The 23,196-nt window shown below is 37.2% G+C and overlaps 1 protein-coding gene across 2 annotated transcripts in view; it reads left to right on the forward strand.

Annotated features, from left to right (window-relative positions):
* Nucleotides 1-22,983, forward strand: part of LOC110374975 (5'-3' exoribonuclease 1) — a 29,161-nt gene extending 6,178 nt beyond the window's left edge. The window contains exons 7-33 of one of the 2 annotated variants that reach the window (XM_064034241.1): nucleotides 33-193; nucleotides 642-746; nucleotides 1,111-1,165; nucleotides 1,301-1,382; nucleotides 1,849-2,041; nucleotides 2,493-2,666; nucleotides 2,917-3,028; nucleotides 3,404-3,582; nucleotides 4,023-4,192; nucleotides 4,634-4,783; nucleotides 5,015-5,082; nucleotides 5,402-5,616; nucleotides 5,953-6,082; nucleotides 6,465-6,592; nucleotides 7,066-7,247; nucleotides 8,105-8,303; nucleotides 8,834-9,093; nucleotides 10,455-10,613; nucleotides 12,914-12,995; nucleotides 13,269-13,340; nucleotides 13,619-13,692; nucleotides 13,950-13,982; nucleotides 14,362-14,464; nucleotides 14,603-14,869; nucleotides 16,705-16,817; nucleotides 19,968-20,067; nucleotides 21,013-22,983. In XM_064034241.1, the coding sequence (XP_063890311.1) occupies nucleotides 33-193; nucleotides 642-746; nucleotides 1,111-1,165; nucleotides 1,301-1,382; nucleotides 1,849-2,041; nucleotides 2,493-2,666; nucleotides 2,917-3,028; nucleotides 3,404-3,582; nucleotides 4,023-4,192; nucleotides 4,634-4,783; nucleotides 5,015-5,082; nucleotides 5,402-5,616; nucleotides 5,953-6,082; nucleotides 6,465-6,592; nucleotides 7,066-7,247; nucleotides 8,105-8,303; nucleotides 8,834-9,093; nucleotides 10,455-10,613; nucleotides 12,914-12,995; nucleotides 13,269-13,340; nucleotides 13,619-13,692; nucleotides 13,950-13,982; nucleotides 14,362-14,464; nucleotides 14,603-14,869; nucleotides 16,705-16,817; nucleotides 19,968-20,067; nucleotides 21,013-21,102 (3,656 nt within the window). In that variant the 3' untranslated portion in view covers nucleotides 21,103-22,983. The remainder of the gene's footprint in view (nucleotides 1-32; nucleotides 194-641; nucleotides 747-1,110; nucleotides 1,166-1,300; nucleotides 1,383-1,848; nucleotides 2,042-2,492; nucleotides 2,667-2,916; nucleotides 3,029-3,403; nucleotides 3,583-4,022; nucleotides 4,193-4,633; nucleotides 4,784-5,014; nucleotides 5,083-5,401; nucleotides 5,617-5,952; nucleotides 6,083-6,464; nucleotides 6,593-7,065; nucleotides 7,248-8,104; nucleotides 8,304-8,833; nucleotides 9,094-10,454; nucleotides 10,614-12,913; nucleotides 12,996-13,268; nucleotides 13,341-13,618; nucleotides 13,693-13,949; nucleotides 13,983-14,361; nucleotides 14,465-14,602; nucleotides 14,870-16,704; nucleotides 16,818-19,967; nucleotides 20,068-21,012) is intronic. The other variant, XM_064034242.1, reaches the window with a different exon arrangement.
* Nucleotides 22,984-23,196: the final 213 nt, after the last annotated feature.

Consider the following 23,196-nt stretch of genomic DNA (forward strand, 5'->3'; position numbering starts at 1 on the left):
TCTCAACAATAAACACAAATTTTCTCCTCCAGGTTATATAAACGAGGCAGGAGATTTAAACCTGCGTAGATTCGAGGTGTTCATGCAGGAACTGGCGAAGATCGACAAGGAGAAGTTCCAGGACACGTACGCTGATCTCAAGTACTTTGAGGCCAAGACTGGGAGACGGCCTAATGCTAACGAGAGGAGAGAGGTATAGCTTACTTATGTAAAAAAAAGTTGATATTTTTGAAGTAGTGTTCGTTATCATCTTTGTAGAACTTTCCCAACTATGTTGGAACAATTTGGTAGATTTGCTCATATTGCTAAAAATACCCCTACTAATTACTGACACTAACGCGAATATACACATAATTTGAATAAAACTACTTTTACGGATTTTATAATAAAAATTTTATTTCATAATATTGATATAACCCGATAAAATCCGTAAAAGTAGTTTTAATTAAATACATACCCCTAGTCGTGGAGCTTTAGAAAAAAAATCGCCAGGCGGTCTCGTTATTTTTTTTTGTACATAGTTGTACATTTATTTACAATCTCAGTATGATTAAGACAACAAAAAACAATAGACACCAGCATTGTAAAATTAGATTAATTTAAATGTTTATCTTATTATTAATTCAATGTTTCATTCACAGTACAAACCTAACAATGACGATACGTTTAACGTGAATATAGAAGACATCAAGTCTAATAAACCAGACGATGAGCTACAAGCTCTAATCAATGCTACACAAGACATGGTAAGTTAATAAAACTTCAATATAAAGCAAATGGATCCAAATATACCTAGATACTTGTGGCCCGCCCTCGCTTCGCTTCGGTAACAGAGTTATATATTATAGCTGATGTAGTTAGTGTTTCTCTAGTATATTATGCATGAGTTATACAACCTTTCTCTAGAAACACTCTTTCTGATAATAAAAAACCGCATAAAAAATTGGTGGCGCAGTTTTGAAGATTTAAGCGTAAAAAGGGACAGAAAAAGCGATCTTGTTTTCTACTATGTAGTGACTAATTGCACTATGTAGGGGCACTTAATAAATTAGATACCGCAAAACAATTTGTATTTTTACAGCAGATTATTATAGAACTTTTGTTTTTCAGTTCATGGATGATATGGACAATGATAATGAAGACGAGTATGAAGAAACTAGTGACGGTAAATATGACTTATTATCTACAATTCCAAAGACAAAAGTTATTTACACTTTTTGATAATGGATTAATTTTATTCGTTATTTTTGATCTCTAATACTATTTTTAAATAATTTATCTTTTCTATTTTGTTTCACAGAGGAAGCAAATATGGAAATGGAATTTATACTTCACAAAAAGGATTATTACATGAATAAATTAGACTATTCGAAAGTCACAGAGTAAGTTCAGCAAGACACTCTTTGAAATAGTTATAAACGTAAATAATCTTGAAATGATCCAATCCAGTTAGCAACGCGTATATTAAAAAAAAATACTACAAAATTCAAAATTGAAACAAAAAACCAGTCTTAACCTGCCTGTGGCATTAACCGCGGATTTCAATAACCTTTTTATTTATTTACATACACAACCTTACATCTACCATTGCAGGACGTGTCTAATGCGGCAAATGGGTTCTTATTAATTCTAAACTAAACTTAACTAAATTCGTAGCTATTATTCGTATATTTATGGACTTGCTTACTGAGATAGGAATATTGAAATCCGCCATTTTATTTATTCCGAATGATAATATTAACCAATTATGAAATAGCACTACCTTTGTAATTTTTTTCTTTCCTGTCGTCTTTCTTTATTATGTGTGTGTACAAAAATTCGTCAACAAAGTCTTCCTTTTACCCCCAGGGAAGTGCTAGCCGACCAAGCAGAAGGCTACGTCCGTGCTATACAGTGGAACTTGCACTACTACTACAAAGGCTGTCCGTCGTGGTGCTGGTACTACCCCCACCACTACGCCCCCTATATATCGGACATCAAAGGGTTTAAGGACTTGAAGATTGAATTTGAGCTGGGAGACCCTTTTAAGCCTTTCGAGCAGGTAAGTTTTGAATGTGGTTTGTGACGTTATTTGTCTCGTGGCAAATTACACTTTATTACCATGTATGTAATGAATACACTCAAATACCACTGCACCAATGTAGTTTTTTGTCCTTATGGTTTGGAAAACTCTTATGTAACAATCTGACCGCATTTGAATCCATAGAGCAGGATGAGAATAGCTTTTTTACTTATGTTTTATACCGGGACAACTTTCTCTGCCGTCGATATTTATAGCAACATATCCAGCCAACGCGCATCGACCATGGAACTATCAAAAACGACTTTTCCGAGCTATAGAATACCACACCCTAATAAACGACAACTATATTTGAATTAATTCCTCCGCGACGCAATTTTGTTCAGAAATTGGTGTAACTTTTACTCTCACCCATTACCCACCAGATTATGGTAGGTAGATTTTATCTTCACCCTGTATACTTTTTTTCCAGTTGCTAGCAGTGTTGCCAGCAGCCAGTAAACAGTTACTCCCGGCGCCGTTCCACGATCTAATGACAGATGAAGACTCGCCCATAGTGCACTACTACCCACAGAACTTTGAGACTGATCTCAATGGCAAGAGGAATGATTGGGAAGCTGTAGTGCTTATTCCTTTTATTGATGAGGTAAGAAATAGGAGATAATTTGGAATTTCGCCTCTTTTGGCAGGTGGATAAATCAAAGATTTTATTTAATCTAAGTTCTGTAAATAATATCGCAGCCCCAGATAGCTTATAAATTTTCTGTTTGGAACCGATTTATATTTTTGTCTGTACTTAAAATAAGGTTCAGAACCAGTGTAGTATTGTGTACATAACTTACATATTTACTATACATTATATTACAAAGTTATTAGAAAAAACGTAATAATTTTAGGTGAATCTACTATCGGCAATGGAACCTTGCTATCAGAGGTTGACAGAAGAAGAGAAGAAACGTAACTCACACGGACCAATGATGGTCTATAACTGGACACCACAGAATCAAGGTATGTCATGTTGCAGTTGAAGTGAAGACAATTAGTCTGGTGGTCCTTGTCAAATATGAAGAAAATTTACAACACAGACCCCTTGATATTTCATTATTGTTGTGACACTTTCAGAAATCACTCCTTTTCACACAGAATTCTTGAACAATAAAATTCTTATATCTGTCTACTAAATAATTAGCTAACAGCATTTATTCAATAGGCAAAATGTTGGAACAAAACTTTCTTTTTTATTGAAACGGATAAACGTTTCTGTTAGTGTGTAAGCCTTTAAAATTTAATAAGTAAATAATTACACCAAACGGCCGACTCACATTCGCAAAATTATTTGATCAGAACTACACCCCAATTTCAACCCATTTTTTCTTTGAACAGGAGTAACCCTAGCCCCGGACTACTTCCCGGCGATACCGGAATGCTTCGCGATCGAGAGACAGGTGTGGAGACAGGAGATCGAAGTCCCCGGCAGTATGCTGCGAAGAGGGATGCTTCCCAATGCCAAGAGAGACATGTTGTATCCTGGATTTCCTACCATGAGGCATTTGAAGTATCAGGTTAGTGGAATAACAAGTAACTTTGACTTGAGATAAAAATTGCTTGACATAAAGGTTGCCTTTGACTTAAGAATTATTGCAGAAATGGACTATCTCTTAAATAGCTAAAAATATTTTAAATCTTAAATAATGGAATAACTTCACTCCTTATAGAATAGATTTTGTCTCTGTATATAAAATTGAGTTACTTACCTATAGGTTTGCCTATATTGTTTAGACAAATTCCTTTGTGATTAGACAATTTAGTGTCATTTATTTAATCAATTTCAGGTTCTGTAACAATACGTTAAACAAGATTTTATAATTAAAAAATCCTATAAATATATTCCTCTAAATATGCTATTGCATTGTTTAAAATACCATATAATTGTCAGACTTTCACATAATATTATAATTTTTATTCTTTTAATAATTTTTATGTGCTATTTTTTTATTCCCAGACAAGCTTCAAGAAAGGCAAAGTAAAAGTGTTCGACCAGCCATCTCGCAACGAGAACATGATCGTCGAGATAATCCGCGACACTGAACAACAGGACTCCCTGGAGAAAGTTGCGCAAGAGTTGCTCGGACGCACGATTTGGGTCGGATGGCCACATCTTACTAGGGCTAAGTGAGTATTATTATTACCACCCAACACGCCGTGGTGTCGAGAGTTTTATCAAATCCGCCTGACGGTCTCTAACGTAGAATAAGACCAACGAGGCAGTCACAGACAATACATACTAAATAACAATTTAGAACCGAAATTTAGCAAACTTTCGGTTCGTTTTATACTTAAAACTTAATTTCCCTGTATGTAACTTATGTGCCACCGTTATGTACTCTCTTATGTACTACCATTATATACTCTCTTATGTTCTACCATTATGTACTCCGGTATGTACTTTCTTATATACCTACTCTCTTGTTTACTGCCCTTATGTACTCTCTTATGTATATATTACATGTCCTAAAAAATCTGACATCATGGCCGAGCAACCTTATCATACATTTTTAACCTGACAATCATGTTTCTCCTAAAGAAAACCTAAACTACGTTACTCTTCCACAGAGTAATATCAGTATCAGACGAGAAGATGCGTTTACACTACGTAGATAAACAGAACAACAACGTGAATGGGGCTCCTACCTACACCACTGAGGCTAACTTCGGTAACCTGCACAAACAGTGGATTAGCGAGAGATCTACTATTATTGAACAGTAAGTTATATTTGTTATTTAAATTCACTAAGTATCATTTTTGAGTTACTCATAGTCAAAGTTTTGTAATATATTGCACAAATTGTAATAAATTAATACTTTTAATGGTTGGCTTTAGCCTGTCTATAAGGCATGGAAATGTACCTTAATAAGCAATAGTATTTCATGTAATTAAATTGGATATTTGCTTTGTGAAAGAATTGTTGTCAACACATGTTCTTGTTATTTTAGCAATATGAATCGTCTTGGAATCGAATTGGGAGATGTGAAGATTATCATCCACGCAGTCAATTTGAAAGGTAAGTTATTTATCATCGACTCAATGAGTGTGGGGGGCGCATAGATATCCAAGATAAGGCACAAATGATTTATATTGCTTTATATATACGAGAGGTAAAACACCATTCATATTACATTTTAACAAGTATTGTTTGATCCTTTGATAAAGAGTCAGTTAAGCCTCAATTCAATTGTAAGCGTTTGTTGTGACTACTCTGTGAAAGAAAGAAAAGAAATGATGAAATGATGCTATCGTCAACGTTGACATCGGTCACATATAGATTATCTAAGCATTCATGTTGTGTAAAATCTTTGCTACAACCTTAAATCTCTCCACAGGGTTTAAATACATGATCCAAGACAACGTATCAATGGTCCAGGAGCCGGAGTGGTGCAGTGTTCCCTGTGGCTACGCGCACCAGGCCGTGGTGAAGGACGTGCGGGCACACGTCATACAGGAGGGCGGCAAGTTCAGCACGCCGCAGGAGGCATACCCGCCCGGGGACACTGTGTTCTTGCTGACTCAGGGACAGCATTACGGGAGTCTGGCTACGGTAAGGCAAATTACATGACCCAAGATTATGTGATGATGATATCCTCCTAGGTGATTATCGGCTACGGCGTCTGTTCTCATGTAAGGAGATCAGCCAACTGCGCAGGACATATTTAGTGCACAACCATTTGCGCAGACGCAGGTGCACTAACTATTCCTTCACTCTCATAGCGCGATGGGACGGTAATCCAACGCCACCGGAGAGCGATCATAAGCAGAACAGACATTTACGTTTTCTTCAATGCACGGGGATTATGTATCAACTAACGATGTTGCTAGTCAACATCACGTAATCTTATTTTATTTTGTAAATATTTCATATTACTTTCTGTTTCAGGTGGTAGACTCGGAGTCTGTCAGATCGGGTCGTATCAAGGTGATGGTGCGTGAGCGCGGCGAGCCGATCCCGTCAGCCAACGCCGCCGCCACGCCGTACCGCACCGCCAACCATGCCGCCGCTGCTTGCGGTAAGAAGTTATTCATATTATTTATATCTTGATGAAGTCTCTCTTAGCTAAAAGTAATAACAACCTATGTCATGTAAAACCCACAGATGTCTAAATACGTTTGAAACTAACAAAATAATAAAAACTTCAAGGAGGTTCATACGTGACATTAGTTAATAAATTATCTTCATTTATGCAGTCAATAATTAACTTACAATGTACTCTAAAAAACTACATAACGTTGATATTCAGTACTTAAAAATAAAAGAATAAGAAAATTTTGATTTATACTACAGTATAACTACTTAAATGTGTGTTATTTAGTTGCTTTTAAAAACTACACAATATAACAAAGATATTTAGCAAAACCTATTCATATTTTAATTTATTTCTTGTGTCTCAGGTATATCAGCACAGATGATGTCCCGCATCACGGGCACAGTGCTGGTGGTGACGGGCGAGCGACACGACATGCCCACTGAACAGCTCAACAAGATCAACATAGGATTGAACCTCAAGTTTAATAAGAAGGTAAGTTTGTTAATAGTGTTGTGAATGTGTTTAGGTATCGATTCAAGTCGATAGGATAGATTAAATTGGATTAGGTATCGATTATTCTAAACTAGTTGTTGGTTTTTAAACTAAACTGTCTTGTTTGCACATATGAGAATAAGCAATATTTCGTGACAGTGACTGTTTTTCAATAAAATATTGTATCACCATACTACCAAGACCACCAAAAACATATTTTTATGTCATCTGATTTCAAAATGTCGATTTAAAATCCCAATTACACGTCTCTAAACTTTACATTGTATTACAATCTATCAATTTACAACTGAAGCTTCAGATGATAAAAGTCAAAAGACTTTTTGTCGATAAACAGTCGTTTACCGATACATCTAGATGAACACATATCAAAATAATTTAGGGCATCGAAGCCACAATTGTTATCACACCTATAACAACAACATTTATCAAATAAATTGCTCATTTCTCTTCAGAATTTGGAAGTATCAGGCTACACTCGACGCTGTAAAGTAACCAACGCATGGCTGTACTCGGAGCGATGCATCGAGCTCGTCAAGTCGTACGAGCGAGAGTTCCCGGACCTGTTCGATAGTTTGGGCTCGGGACTTAATAGAGACGTTTACTTTGAAAGTGATTTGTTCCCTGGTGAAGTTGGGTAAGTTTCTCTTCAGAATCTAGAAGTATCTGGCTATACAAGTTATTGTAAGGTAACCAACGCGTAGCTGTACTCGGAGCGATGCATCGAGCTCGTCAAGTCTTACGAGCGAGAGTTCCCGGATCTGTTCGATAGTTTGGGCTCGGGACTCAATAGAGACGTCTACTTTGAAAGTGATCTGTTCCCTGGGGAAGTTGGGTAAGTTTCCCTTCAGAATCTAGAAGTATCTGGCTATACAAGTTATGGTAAGGTAACCAACGCATGGCTGTACTCGGAGCGATGCATCGAACTCGTCAAGTCGTACGAGCGAGAGTTCCCGGACCTGTTCGATAGTTTGGGCTCGGGGCTTAACAGGGACGTCTACTTTGAAAGTGATCTGTTCCCTGGTGAAGTTGGGTAAGTAATTTTTTTATCAGGCAACTATGGCCCATAGATAAATGAGGTGTATATCGTAAAATTAATTGTATGTGGTATATAATAAAACTTTTTGGTAAATATAACTTAAATCTATGTTTTATGGGATATATGTAGTTCTCGCCAGACAACAAAACATAATGGTATGAGCCACATTAAAAACTTATGTTTTTAATTTAGTTGTGGACCGCTATTGACTATTGAGAAAACTGTACAAGAGTTATATCATGGTGTAAAACGTGGAGTGTACTAATATTAAAGAATTGGGTATTGATCACATCAATATACCTTTAACTTTAGACTGCTATTGACTGACTTCTCGCTAATAAAAATATAGAAGAAACAAAACACTATGCGCATGCGCAACTCGTCTTATAACCAACTTCAAACCAGCAAATATATTTGACAAGACCTACATTTACGTAACATCTTTCATTCTACAGCAAAAACAAGGCCCAAGACATAGCCCAATGGATAAAAGCGCAGCCCCACACTAGGGCTTTGCGTCGTGAATGTGGCTCCGAAGCCCTAGAGCCTGAGGAGATGAAGTTACTAGCTGATAGCCTGGACAAACAGCTGGTGGACCTCGCCGGCAAGGAGAAGAAGGTCACCTTGCAGGTTAAATGGAACCTGCTTTATAAGGTCAGTGCTGTTTACTGGTGTGATGATTATATAAGATAAAAATGCGGTACAATGCAATTCACCATGCGGGTGCATTGTTCCTAGGGAAAACTTTGGTACTCCACGCACCTGAGTAAAAAAATCAAGTGAAAAGAACCCTTTTTTCAAACTAGCAGTTTTTACAGGTGACTGTATCTTACCTAAGGCCATTGCAAACAATGAATTGACAGTTATCGATTCAAAAGATGGTGGCAATCTTGTTAAGCTTTCAAGATCGAATGGATGCACCAATTTCAAAAATTCTTCCACTATTAGATAGTTCATTTATCCATATCTACATTCTACTTTATACTCTTCTATAAGCTACTTTACATCCAGGTGCGTGGAGTTTCCACGGATCGCGGGTGAACCCACATAGCAAGGTCGTTAGTGAGTGACGTTCCAGGCTCCCTCGAGGAGAGGGGGTGATTACAGGGGCGCGTGGGACAGTCACTTACAAGTTGACCAAGCTATAGAAGCTAGTTTTACATACATTTATTTTCGTCCCCCAGCCGGAGCTCCACTGCGGCAACATATCCCCGGACCCTCGCGCCGACTTCCGCCTCTACGACCGCGTCGTCTGCGTCGCTCGCCACATGTCCGTGCCGCTCGGCGCTGCCGGCACCATCACCGCAGTGCTACCCCCGCCTAACACCAACACTGTCCGGCTGTCGGACAAACTGAATGCCGATCATTCGTACATGGTGATGTTCGATAAACCCTTCCCTGGGGCTATGAGTGAAGATCTCTTTGATGAGGCTAGATTTTATCGGTAAGCTTGCATTAAAAAAAAAATAATCTCAAAAAGCCCTCCCCTCCTTTCCCCCCCTTCTTTTCTCAATTCCTTTTAATTTTGAGGAGATCCAAAAGCTGCTGAATATATGCCTAGTAGGTAAGTATGTCACTATCACTGCCGTGCTACCCCCGCCTAACACCAACACTGTCCGGCTGTCCGACAAACTGAATGCTGATCATTCGTACATGGTGATGTTCGATAAACCCTTCCCTGGGGCTATGAGTGAAGATCTCTTTGATGAGGCCAGGTTTTATAGGTGAGTTTAGCCTTTTTCATTTTGTAAGACCAAAAAGGGGGGAAATACACCCCCTTCCCCCCTTTCATTTCCTTTGTCTTCCCTCCTTTTCTCCCCTCTTAAATTTGGGGTCCAAAAGTTGCTGAATAAATGCCTAGTTGGTAAGTATGTCACTATCACTGCCGTGCTACCCCCGCCTAACACCAACACTGTCCGGCTGTCCGACAAACTGAATGCTGATCATTCGTACATGGTGATGTTCGATAAACCCTTCCCTGGGGCTATGAGTGAAGATCTCTTTGATGAGGCCAGGTTTTATAGGTGAGTTGAAGTTTTTCAATATTCGTTGGCTTCTGAAGGGAACCCTCTTTTACCTCCATCTTTTCTCCCCTCCCTTTCTCCCCTCTCTTCCTCCCCTCTTCTACTCCCATCCTTTTCTCCCCTCCTTTTAATTTTGAGGAGGTCCAAAAGTTGCTGAATAAATGCCTAGTTGGTAAGTATGTCACTATCACTGCTGTACTACCCCCACCTAATACAAACACTGTCCGACTGTCGGACAAGCTGAATGCCGATCACTCGTACATGGTGATGTTCGATAAACCCTTCCCTGGGGCTATGAGTGAAGATCTCTTTGATGAGGCTAGATTTTATAGGTGAGTGTGGCTTTTTAAAATATTGTAAGCTGAAAAACAGAAACAATCCTTCCATTTTCCCCTCCTTCCCCCTATTCACTCCCCCATTGTCCAATGCTCAATAGGCATATCCATATTAGACAATCCAAGATCCCGCGATCTATGATCGTGATGCCTGGAACTTGTTGAATCTGCGATCCTAAATCTACGCTCACGCAAATAAGTCGCCTTTGAGGCCGACCCGATCAAAATCGGATTGACCGATCAAGAAGGTTGTGCTCCAATCGTGTGTTGTTGACTTGGCTACGCCGATCCTGTCACGCTTGATAGGAGCGCGTTGGATCGTCTGGTGTAAGCCCAGCTTATGGGTTTAATAACTTCTCTGTCCCATGATACGTGACACACCGATTGTTTATCTGTTGCGTGTCTGCTTGAAGTGGTTAAAATTTATAATCGCATCTCTTTCGCAGATTATCCCCAAACAACATGCTGAACTTATCGTACGGACGCAAACTCCGCGGGCTGTCGAACCCGGCGCCGCCGGCCGACAGCTTCCTGCCGCAAGCCAGCCCGCAGCCCAACCTGCTGCGCCGCGATGACGGACACCACTCCGCCTTCGCTAACTATAGGTAATAATAATAATAACGAGAAAGGTATCTAACTGAATGTTTAAACAAAACTGCATAAAACATAAAATTTTCTATTATCAGAAACATGCAAATCTCAACTACGAACCTACGGAAATTGATAGAAATCAAAGTACAAAGTTTTTACTCGCCTCCTAAGTAAACTACATTTTAAATCTAGACACACGGCAGTGTGTCCGCCAAGTTCGAGCAAAAAAAAGCGACACACCGGCCGTGGGTTATATTACACGAACCATTTCGGGCCAAATTCGACCCCCCTGTAACTCAAAATCTATTTTATTTACGCATATCAAATTTCTAGTATTTGTTGAGACCCCTCACTTATCTAAAATACAAAATTTCATTAATATACCTATTGTAGGTCTTGAGATATTGACGTCAGAAAATCGCTATTTTTACTATACACTCACTGACTGACTGACTCACTCATCAAAAACCTAGACCACTTCCAATGGTCGTATTGACTTGAAATTTGGCATGGAGGTAGGTATTTATGTCAAGGTAAAGGGAAAAATCTGAAAATGGCCAAGTGTGAGTCGGTTTCAAAATAATGAAGGTGTAAATTTATACCCGGTGATACCTCTAAGGAACTAAAACGAACTTTTATCTATATTTATATAATATATCTTCGAATGGTCGTACCGATCTGAAATTCGTTACAAAGGTTTGTATTTAGTCAAAGTAAAGTAAAAATCTGGAAACGGCCAAGTGTGAGTCACTTTCGAAAATAACGAATGTGTAACTTTGATCCACAAACATAATATATGATAACATCTCATGTCAGTCAGTTGGTAAGTCTAGTCCATTTAGTTAAGATACAGTTACACATGCTAGTTAGTAGCATGCTTTTTAGTATGCTCATTAGGATACTAGTTTCGAGCATGCTCTGCACTTGTCTACATTTGCTAGATATAAGCATGCTAGTTTTAAGTATGCTTCTGAAAGAGTATGCTCAAAGCAAACACTCCGGTACACATGACATTTTATAGCGTGCTTAGGGTCGGTTCACACCTAACGGAATATGCGTCGCGTATTATCGGTCGCGTAACGCCAGAACTGACAAATATACGGTAAAACATTCAATCATTCACACCTAACCGATGATGCGTTAGTGCGTCGATCATACATTTACGATACGCTCGACGCATTTTCCGTCAGATATGAACCGACCCTTACTGTCTGTTCAAACAAATCCATGGGCAATCAAACAGCCATTCGTATGGAGTTGAATAGAATTATTCTTTTAGTAGCGTTGCTATGCGTCCAACTTCTCTCAGATAGAAAAAAGAAAAAAACAAGATTGAACAAAACAGAAAAAGAAGATTTGGGTCCGTGATTGGCTGAGCAGAAGAGAAAAACTTGGAGCAAGTACTCAATTGTTAGTCGAAATGCGCGAAGAAGATAATGGTTACAAAAAATATTTACGCATGCTACCGAACCTGCTGCTGACGACTGCTCGATACTAGCATGCTCAATAAGCAAATCTGTTCACACACGCTATAAGCACGCCCTCTTCTACCCGCGCTGCAGGTAGCATGCCCAAAAATCGCACGGCCGTCGATTTTCGAGCAAACTCGAACCTAGCATGCTCATTATTAGCAATGTTTCGACACACGTACCACTAAGTAGCAATTGCTCAAAAGTAGCATACTTTCGTGCTACTAACAAGCATGTGTAACTGTACCTTTAATCTAGTTCATTTCTTTGTAAGAAGCATAGTGCATATTCAAAAATCTGAAAGATAGTATAAATGAAACATTTCCTTAACTAACTTAATCAGAAAAAAAAAAAAAATAAACAGCCTTACAAAAATAAATGAAATCCCACCCAAAACAAAAATGTGAAAGACTGCCAAGTTCGATAATATGGGAATGCTTCGCCTATAAAAGAAGTGAGATCTGAATAAGTACCAAGTTCAAGACACATACCTCAGTTAAAAATAGTTACTTTTTAATGATGTTACTTGGCAAGTTTTAATAGAAAATTAAATACTTGATTCATTGATTTTAGTAGGTTTATAACAAGGTGTGTGAAAACTTGCCAAGTAACATCATTAAAAAGTAACTATTTTTAACTGAGGTATGTGTATGGAACTTGGTACTTATTCAGATCTCACTTCTTTTATAGGCGAAGCATTCCCATATTATCGAACTTGGCAGTCTTTCACATTTTTGTTTTGGGTGTGTTACATTTAATACGCAATTTTTAATATTTATTTAGACTATGTGTTTGCGAAATCGTCTGTCTAGATATCACAATTAACATCAAAAATTTGTTTCTAGCCCTCCGGCAGATAAGGCCGTGTCTCCGGACAATCGCAACCACGTCGCCAACGCCCCGCCTAGCAACGGTCCGGCCACACAGGTGAATTATTTATTATTTTATTTCAGGCATCTAGGCCCATAGAAATACAAATACCTATACATCGTACATAACAATACTTAGAAACTAATACATAAAATTATCCATAGCAATTAATGTTCTAAATCGTTCGTCGCATCTGCCTGTCTTTTGCTGTTTAACCAACTCACGATTTTCATGCGGCGTTTACCAGTTTACCAATAGACTACTTCTGTGATACCATGAATACACAAAAACGATAGTAGTACATTATTAATAAAATATTATTTTTAACAGGACAATGCCACACATTTACTTAGAAGCTTGCTGAAGATCAGCGAAACAGATGCTGACAATAAGAAACCTAAGGTAAATTTAAACTTTATCCTACTATTGTTATAAACATAAAAGTTTGTATTTTTTGTCCCTCTTTTACACAAATACTACTCGAAGTATGTATGTTGATGAAACTTGGCAGTATTACAGCTTGTACTTATGTCGGAATAACATACAAGCGACTTTTCCATCATGGTGCGGGAAGTAGTTCCTTCGGCAAGCGGGTGAAACCGCTGACAGAAGCTATTATTTACATAATTTATAATTCAAATAAGGGGAACTTAAGACTTTAATTGTATATTTTCTCTTAGACGACAACGCCAGAACAGAATCGCAATTGGCGCGTCAAGAATGAGAACCCACTGCTTCACCCACAACCGCCGCGGTAAGTTTACATACTTATCACATCACATCAGTCTGATGTTTGTTACTCTTTCACGTCAAAACTAGTCAACTTAGGAATAGATGCAAAACTTATCACTTATATAAGATTTTACTTAATACTTACTACATTGGTCTAGTAATTTAACTAATTAGGATTTTGAAGATCTGTTTTATTCTTTTTTGTTCTGACGCATGGCATCTACACCACAATACATACATTCAATATAATATTTTGAATGTTTTCAACTTTTTTGCAAGCACCCCACCTGCGTTTTGGAGTTTATTTTCTGGGTAAGAAATACGTCAGGCCATCAACAAAGAATATTATTTATTGTTATTAATAATTTAAAACATAATATGACATAGGTTTTTTTTCTGATAGCCTCCTCTTCCTCTGTTTATGCCAATATTAAGTTCGTTTCTTTTAATAACGGCTAATGATATTGAAATGGAATTTTGAAACCATGTACGGTTTTCACACGGTCATGGCATGGCTGCCCTGGAAATGCATATGAGACTCATTGGCACGGTTGCCGTGCCATATGAAAGCTTCCTACGTAGTAGGTCATACATTACTATTTCAAATGGCTCGGCAACTGTATACAAAGATACGGCCATATGCGTATATAGAAAGTAGCTACATATGAGTAAGTTTACGTTGTATGTGCAGAGGGCCGCCGCAGCCGCAGAACTGGCGCAAGGAGACGGCGCCGCACATGAACGCGCCGCGACCACCGCCCACCTACACCGCGGAATGGAACCACACCTATAAGGTAACATATCTATAGGTTTACTTTTATTTTAATTTAGCATGTAAATAATCTGTCATTTGTGAGAAAAATTGCCCATTCTCCTTAAGAATGTGTGATTTATAGAGAGAAAAAAGAAATAAATTAAAACCTCTTCCACAGAGTCAACCGCCCATCCCTCCATACCCAACCTTCGGCCAGCCTTTCCAAGGTCCAGGTCCCAGCCAGATCCCGTTCCCCCAGTTCCAAAACCCTCACTTCCAACAGCGCAACCAGTTCACATACCGCAACCAGGACAACCAGCGCAACAACCAGCCGAGAACGTTCGAGAACCCCTTCCCCAAACATTTGCCGAGCGTTGGCGCCGTTGGACCCAATGTCACGTTGGGGCCAAGTTGGAACCAACCTAATAGTCAGGTTAAAACACAGGTATGTTTTGTTCAAATACATTCATTAGTGCCACAAAAACTACAAACATATACAAGGTGTTGATTTGCATTTGTGCCATAGTTCAGGAGGAGGACATACAATACGTAAATAATCGATTGGAATTACAGTAGATGGGAAATAACTAATATGCACTGCTTTTTTTGTCATTGTAATGTCGTGGTATTTCCGAAGTAATCCAATTTTATGAATGAAACTTATGAGTGATCGTTCCGTATGCTTTGTGTTTGCGTTTGTGTGAGGGAACAGCACGGTTTTAACGCCAGTAACATACGCGCCAAGTTTAAATAAGGCTAGATGACATTTACGGAATTCCGAAAAAAAAATAAAGAAAAAAATTACGTACCAATTTTTTTATTGATTTGGGTCGAGAATCATGAGCATAATTACCTCCTTGACTATGGCACGGATGCAAATCAACAGCTTGTATAACAGTAGAAACAAATGATTATGTAACATTAGAAATAAGTCAGACACAGCCCTGCCTCTTAACCAGGATAGCCTGTACTTTATGAGGCAGGTTCCTTGAACTTTTGTACAAGCTAGGACACAAGTTTTCGGGTTGTTGGTCGAAGAAAAAACATACAAATAACATTTTGTAACAATTCCCTGTTTTCACAACTTTTTAAAAATCTTGAAATGTGAATAACCATTAAACAATCGTATTGTATTCGGGGAAGTTTTCACTCAAGTGGCGTGACGCAAAAGATAATATAATTGATACAATTGTTAAATGTTTGCCAATCCCGATAATCTCACATGAATCATCGAAGACTGTCTTTCAAATCAGTTCAGATGGTATTGTAGCTACAACCCGTGCCGATAAAGAATGGGATTAGAAATCGCGACAGCTGTATTCAACTCTCGCTCATGTGCTATAGTGTATGAGCGAGAGGTAAATACAGCTGTCGCGATTTCTAATCCCATTCTTTATCGGCACGGGTAGTACCTTTCTCTCTTCTAGCAGTAGTCTGTTTAAAAGCAGAATCAATCAAAATTGATTGATGGATGAATTGTGTGAAGGTAGATATGGTACAAAAGAATGTTACTTGTGAGATGACGGCAAATAGAAGAGTGTGGAAGGATAAAACATGCTGCGCCGACCCCAAATAAATTGGGATAAGAGCAGGATAAATTGACTTTTTCGCCCTATAGGGCATTGTCGTCGGTGACGGGCCCGGGAAAACTTAATGGGAAATCTGTTAGTGTGAAAGCGATTTTGGAATATCACTAATAAATAAATTTCAAAGCTGACTTTCCTTGTACTGGAAGGATTAATCAAATCCTAATCTTTTACCCGACTGCGATTTTATGACTTAGTTCATGCATAACGACGGGTAACCTGAGGGGATTATAAGTGTAACGATCGTAGCGTGAAGTATGTCTATATCGTCAAGTGTGGCTGCTCATTGTTACACAAGTGTTGTTTGTCAGCATTTCACGTGATGGACGAATCACTGAGGGAAAACTAACTTATTGTATGTGGTTTTACAGCTTTTTTACACTATCGGATTTTCCTCTCGATTTCCCCGCGATTCGTACAGGCAGTGTCGAGGCTACAATCAATAATGATGATTACCGGTACAAACGATGACACCTTAAACCCATCTATATGACGGGTGTATGTGAATATGACGTGGTTAAGACACCGACCGTATAGATTCTACTCGGTACGTGCGACAAAAACCGCTCGTGTAAAAGAGCTGTTAAGATCGAGTACTGTATGAACAAAAAATCCTACACACCAAAGATAGTAAATAGATTAGCACTAATAATAAACATTGTGGCAATCGTTTGAACTTTTCTATTCGTTTCAGAACACAAAGCCACCGCCGCCTGCCGCCAACAAACAGGCCGCTGCGCCCGCGCAGAACAACGCCGACAAAGTCAACAATCCCTTCGTGCCGCTACAAGTGCAGACTAGTCAGAGGTGAGATAACTTCGCTACAGCAGTCCTTAACAGTGGACGTAGGACATATTTGCCGATATTAGTCTACTGGAGAACCTAGGAGGCATAATTCTCGGCAATAGTTCACTGTTGACCTTAGGAGACATATTTCAGATGTCAGATTCATTACATTTAAACATCCTGCCTAATAATGGCACTAATTTTGAGATTTACAGGCTTTACATCAGTATTCTGGCTATAAATACAATCCATTTCTCTGAATCCTACTATTATTTCTAAAGCCTAAACCAACGTATATTTTTAAGTCAGTTGCCTTGAAACAACTGTTTTTAAACGGTTTTATTTAGCTCACCCCGTTTGTTTTATTATTTATTCATTCTTGGGTCAAATTTAGAAATTGAAATTTCAGTGCCTTCCTGTTGTCAGATTGATCTGAAATTTGGTACACACCTTTATTTCCGATGACAATACAATATAGTAATATCAATAACATTGCAAATCCAAGATGGCCGCCGGTACAAAATGGCGGATAACGTAGGTTTTATCAATCCCGTCAATGTGGGTATCAAATGAAAGTGCTCAACCAGTAGAATACAATGTACTATATAAAATTCAAATCCAAGATGGCGGCCTCTACAACATGGCGGATAACTTAGGTTTTATCAATCCCATCAACATGGGTATCAAATGAAAGGTCTCAACAAGTAGAATACAATTTACTATGAAAAATTGAAATCTGAGATGGCCGCCGCTACCAAATGGCTGACAACAATTTTTAAACGGTTTTATTTAGCTCATCCCGTTTGTTTTATTCTTGGGTCAAATTTAGTAATTCAAATTTCACCCTCTTCCTGTCAACCGATTAATCTGAAATTTTGTATACACCTTTTATTCCGATGACAATACAATATAGAAATATCACTAACATTGTAAATCTAATATGGCCGCCGGCACAAAATGGCGGATTACATATTTTTCCACAACCCCCTCAATATGAGTATCAAATGAAAGGGCTACACAAGTAGAATACTGTCAGCAACCCCAGCAGGGCCCAACAGGGCCAAGGCCTGCCTGGGCTGCTGGATTGTTCGAAAGAGTTACCGTGGCCCTGGTACATAAAAGGCCTACGACGAAACATAACTATTTTTAGTCAGTAAGAGTCTGGCACTCCCTTACCGCTGCTGACCCAGGACACCAAAAATCATCAAGTGATCCCTCACTTGATGATTTTTGGTGTCGTTAAAAAAAATGACTTTTTTAAAAATTAGATTGTAATAAATCATCAGGTAAGAGACCGTGTAATAATGATGCACTAAATGAATTAGATAGAATGAGGAATATTCGGTAGGTATTTTCATTAAATACTAAAAACTAGAAAATAAAAAATCGGTAAAAAAACTTTTAAGTCAAACGGTTTTATTTTATGTGCACTGAAAACTAGAAAATAAAAAAATAGTTACTTACCTGCCAACCTACGTAGGTGGTCCCAGTCATATTAGACTAAAATAAAAACGTGGGGCCCCTCTGAAATCCTACCTATGGCAAAGCATATCTTTATACTTTGGTAGATCATGAGCTCGGCGTTCGCTGTTGAAGCCGCTACGGCTGATTATTGATTGTCAAAATCTCCAGTTACGATTATAGTAAGTCGATCCAATCCACACCTATTATACCTCTAGAAGAAAGTACTACAGCAACAGTAAATGGGCCCCACGTTTTTATTTTAGTCTAATATGACTGGGACCACCTACGTAGGTTGGCAGGTAAGTAACTATTTTTTTATTTTCTAGTTTTCAGTGCACATAAAATAAAACCGTTTGACTTAAAAGTTTTTTTACCGATTTTTTTCTCAGTAATCAGTTGATTTAAGACAAAAAGGATTTTGTATTGTTGGTGATGATAGGTCTAAGCTTACCTACATAAAAAATAAGTATTCTTACATGTGCCTACCTATTTAGAAATAATGAGTAACCACAGGTAAAACCCAATCTACCTAGTAGCTACCCAATTAATTGAATCATAAATCTAGCAATGAAACATACGTGATTGTCTTTGAATAATTGATGCACTCGACAGTGAGTGTGGTAAACACTTCCTTCAGTACGTAATCCTAGATAAAATACTACCTACAATACATATCTACTTATAATTTATAAGTTCAGTGTATAAAGTCGCTTTATAATTTTTATGACATGGTATGCTATGTATGATACACTTTGTATTGTTATTATAGAGGTAAAGCAAAGAGATAAGTTTAACTTACGTACATATACATATTATGCTGACCACAAGAATTTTGTTTTTATCTGAAGATTGTTATGTTTCATAAAATTATCTAAGGGTATAGGCAGACAGTGAAATCAGACCAGAAACATTCCTTCGTACCGTAGGTCTTATTATTTCAATATTATTGTTACTATATTAGGTATTATTCACACTCTAAGTACTACTTCAGTATCAAGTGTAAGTGTCTGATATCGAAAGGAATTGATTTGTTCGTGAGCTAAACCTTGCAAGGTCTTGTTAATTTCCATGTTCTTGCATATTTATGTGAAATGTTTTAGTACCAAAATCCCCTTCCACTTTAAATTATGTACTGTAAAATATGCTATTTGTAGTCCAGTCAAATTATATAGGAAAGTGAGATTCACCTTGCATTGGTTCCAAGTTAGATGAAAGTTGATATGAATGATATGAAATCAAATCATCTTTATTGTCAGGCATCAAAGGCCCATAGATAAATACCTTAAAAACTAGCATACATATGTTATACAAAATTGTTAGTAAATAAAAAACTTAAAACTATGTTAGTAGCACTTCACTTATGCACTATGTCACTGTGCGTAAATAACAGCTTTGTAATAAAACTATAAAAAGAGTCCATCAATCCGATGTATCATCCCACATTACATGTTTCATAGTTCCAGATTTCTAGAAATTATAACAAGATCATAATAATAATTTAGTTGCAAGTTTAATTTTATTTTGATGTGCCTTACTACAGGGTCCACAATTGAACCTACCTCTAAGCCAAATTGTAACACCTACTCTATACATTGTGGAATGCAAATAAATAATATGAATATTAATGAATGAATTGCTCGTCTATTTTAAATAATATGTCTATTGCTGAACATTTTACTAAGTATTTTAATCTGAACTTGTTACCAGACGCGTGTCACAGCCGAGCGGTTCATCCAACAGACGGGACTCGGGACAGATTCAGGCTCCCAAGTCGACATTACCGAAGCCACAGCCTTCTAACACACCCGTAAGTTATTTATACATTTTATGTATAGACTAGAATTCGCTACCGGTTTTCACTCGGTTTCGTACGAACTATATCCCCCATCTAAGTATAGGACAAAGGTCATCCCAATCATCATCCTCCTCCGACCCTTTTCCCAACTATGTTGGGGTCGGCTTCCAGTCTAATCGGATTCAGCTGAGTACCAGTGCTTTACAAGAAGCGACTGCCTATCTGACCTCCTCAACCCAGTTAGTTACCCGGGCAACCCAATACCCCTTGGTTTGACTGGTGTCAGACTTACTGGCTTCTGACTACCCGTAACGACTGCCAAGGATGTTCAATGACAGCCGGGACCTACAGTTTAAACGTAGGTTTAAAGGTCATCTCAATCAGTTGAGCTGTTTTAGCGAGAAAGCATGACTAGTGAAGATATTGGATCTCAATTGTACGTCTTTAACAGTCATTATGGGCATTCGGTGCCACTACCGAATCGAAGCCGGAAACTCTGTATGAGTTAAGTAATTGCAACTATCTTAGCAGTTCATCTTATGTTTCTTATTCAAAAAAATATATCAATGTTCAAAAAAAAATCCAAGTCAAATACCACAGCCGATAAAACTAAACAGTAGAAACCTAACACACTAATCATGTAATTACAAATTATTGATTAACAATTTACCAAGTAGATACCTCTTGACAGTCACCATATTGACGTCATGTCACATTTACGTCACAAATAGTTGTTATACTTTTTAAATAGTTCCTACGTAAGCATTTGAAACAAATTCCTTAGAACCCTAACCAAAACAGAAACTTTTTCGTTCTTAATTTAGTTTATTTAATCCTATCATATTGTTAAAAACCTTGACTCGTAGCTCTAACTTATTTATATCAAGGTATAGCTTGAACTATTAACATTTAGGACTCTTTTTTAAAATTAATAACATGTTCAAATATTTTAAACAGATTGTACAACAAAACCAGGATCCGACACCGCGGCCTATAAAGAAGAAAAAGCCCAGAATAGCGGCCAACCTGCCTTTCCAAATAGACTAAATTATTGTTGATATAGTCTAACATAACGTTATTCAAACTCCTTATAGTGCAGGCTGTATGCGTATAGATTCCTTGGATCAATCCGTTTTTGTTGACGTCCGGTAGGTTTTGACATAAACGTCAAAAAAGTGTCATCAATAAGCGAATCGAATCGTTTCTCGTTTATAGGAAGACAAGACAAAGTGCCAAGTGCATTTAATATTCTAGCATGAACTTACTAATGTAGTCTTGTAAAAAGTAAATTACACTTGATTTATGAAAAAAATAAAGATTGTTTTTCTTTTATTTAATATTTGTGAAATTGTTGCATTTGACATCATAAGACTTTTGTTTTAACCACGATCGCATTGGTAGGATTGTGCTAGGTGATAGTTATATTGTCGATACGGGTATTATTTATGTACTACAAGTCTATCTGTAAACGTTTCTGTCTTATTTCTTTATATTTCAGAGTTCCTACATTTGCATGCATTTATAGTGTACGTAATCGTAACATAATTACGAAATCAAACATTTGTCATTCGAGGGATTGAATATTATTCATGTCATAATTTGCGTATCGACAATATAACATGCGAACTTTCGACAGCACTAGGAATATACATTTAGTACATTCACTATATTTTATGTACCACAGATGTGTTACTATCCTACATTAAATGAGACTTCTGATCTCTCACAGAGTACTCTTTTTAGATAATACATAGGTATTTTAAACATGCATAATATTGATGCGTAATAATTTTATTCGCACGGTACAGTCTGCATTATAAGCAGTAACTAACGATAAGTAACACCTAGAACTGAGCTTATAACATGAACGACTGCGAACGGAAAAAATAGGAAAAGCGAGTTTTTTGGACAAAAATTCAGGTTTGAATACATCTCACGATTATAGAATAAAATCTTGTACATTTTGTAAATATTATGAAGTTATAAGAATCTGTAATGAATGAGTGTGATCAATTTATTTAAATGGAATTACATTAAATCGAGATTGCATACGTTCCTGTTTTAGGGCCGATTTAAAGTATTATTATTAAATTATTTGAAAATGAATTGAAGGGGTTCTAATATATTAAATTGACGTGCGAATGCTACGTACGTAATCTCGGTCACTGAATGGCAGCATTCGTTTCAAGTTCCTGAGTTACTGTATTTTCACCTTTCATAACAAATCGTGTAGTTTTGCTCACGACGATACCAATTTTCCTGACGAATATCAAAGAAAAGAAGTATTTTCGATAGATATAATATCTTTCTTTCCCAATACATTTGACTTTTCAATATATTATGTCGTGTACAAAAAATAAAACAAAATCTTTCGACTTCCACATGTACACTAAACAGTACAAAGTACTTAGCATTATGAATAAATATATTTTTCTCGTGTATAATAAAATAAAACATTTCAATAAACTGTATCCCCTGAATTGTAGTAGAATGACGCAATAGGCACATTGTATGTAAACGTAGTTTGAAGATACTTTTTAATCTATCTGACTGTCATAATAGTACCTATCTAATATTGTATGAGTCATATTTTGTATATCTGAGCACAAATTACTGAGCCTAGAGATACAAAATGTTATCAAGAAAAAACCTCTTGCAAGACATTTTTAAATACCTAAATAATGCAAGAGTGCCTTCATAGTTATGTGACTCGAATTAGTTTATAAATAAAAAAGTACATGAAACGTGTTTCTACATTTTTAGTATGTACAGACATAAGAATACAACTTCTACTTACTTTTGAATGTGTGTCATTTGCGTATCGAATTTCCAAAACTGAATGTGACTGGAAATGTGATTTATTTCCTTCTGACTTATTTTTTTATATAAAATCAAGATTATGCCTCAATAAATGGAAATTACCTACAACTCTGAAGTTTTGTTTTGACTGTTCTTTTACACCTACTAACTATCTAGTACCTAAAACAAATGTTTTGCATTTTTTTATTATAATGGATCTGGGCAGTATTGGTAATAAAATATTTTCTGTTCTATGGTACATTAATAAAATTACAAATGTATTGTTTTAATGTATATTACTTATTTACATAGATATTTACATATTTACAAAACATATTAAAA

This window comes from Helicoverpa armigera, chromosome 4, assembly GCF_030705265.1.
Source record: "Helicoverpa armigera isolate CAAS_96S chromosome 4, ASM3070526v1, whole genome shotgun sequence".
NCBI classification, from domain to species: Eukaryota; Metazoa; Arthropoda; class Insecta; order Lepidoptera; family Noctuidae; genus Helicoverpa; species Helicoverpa armigera.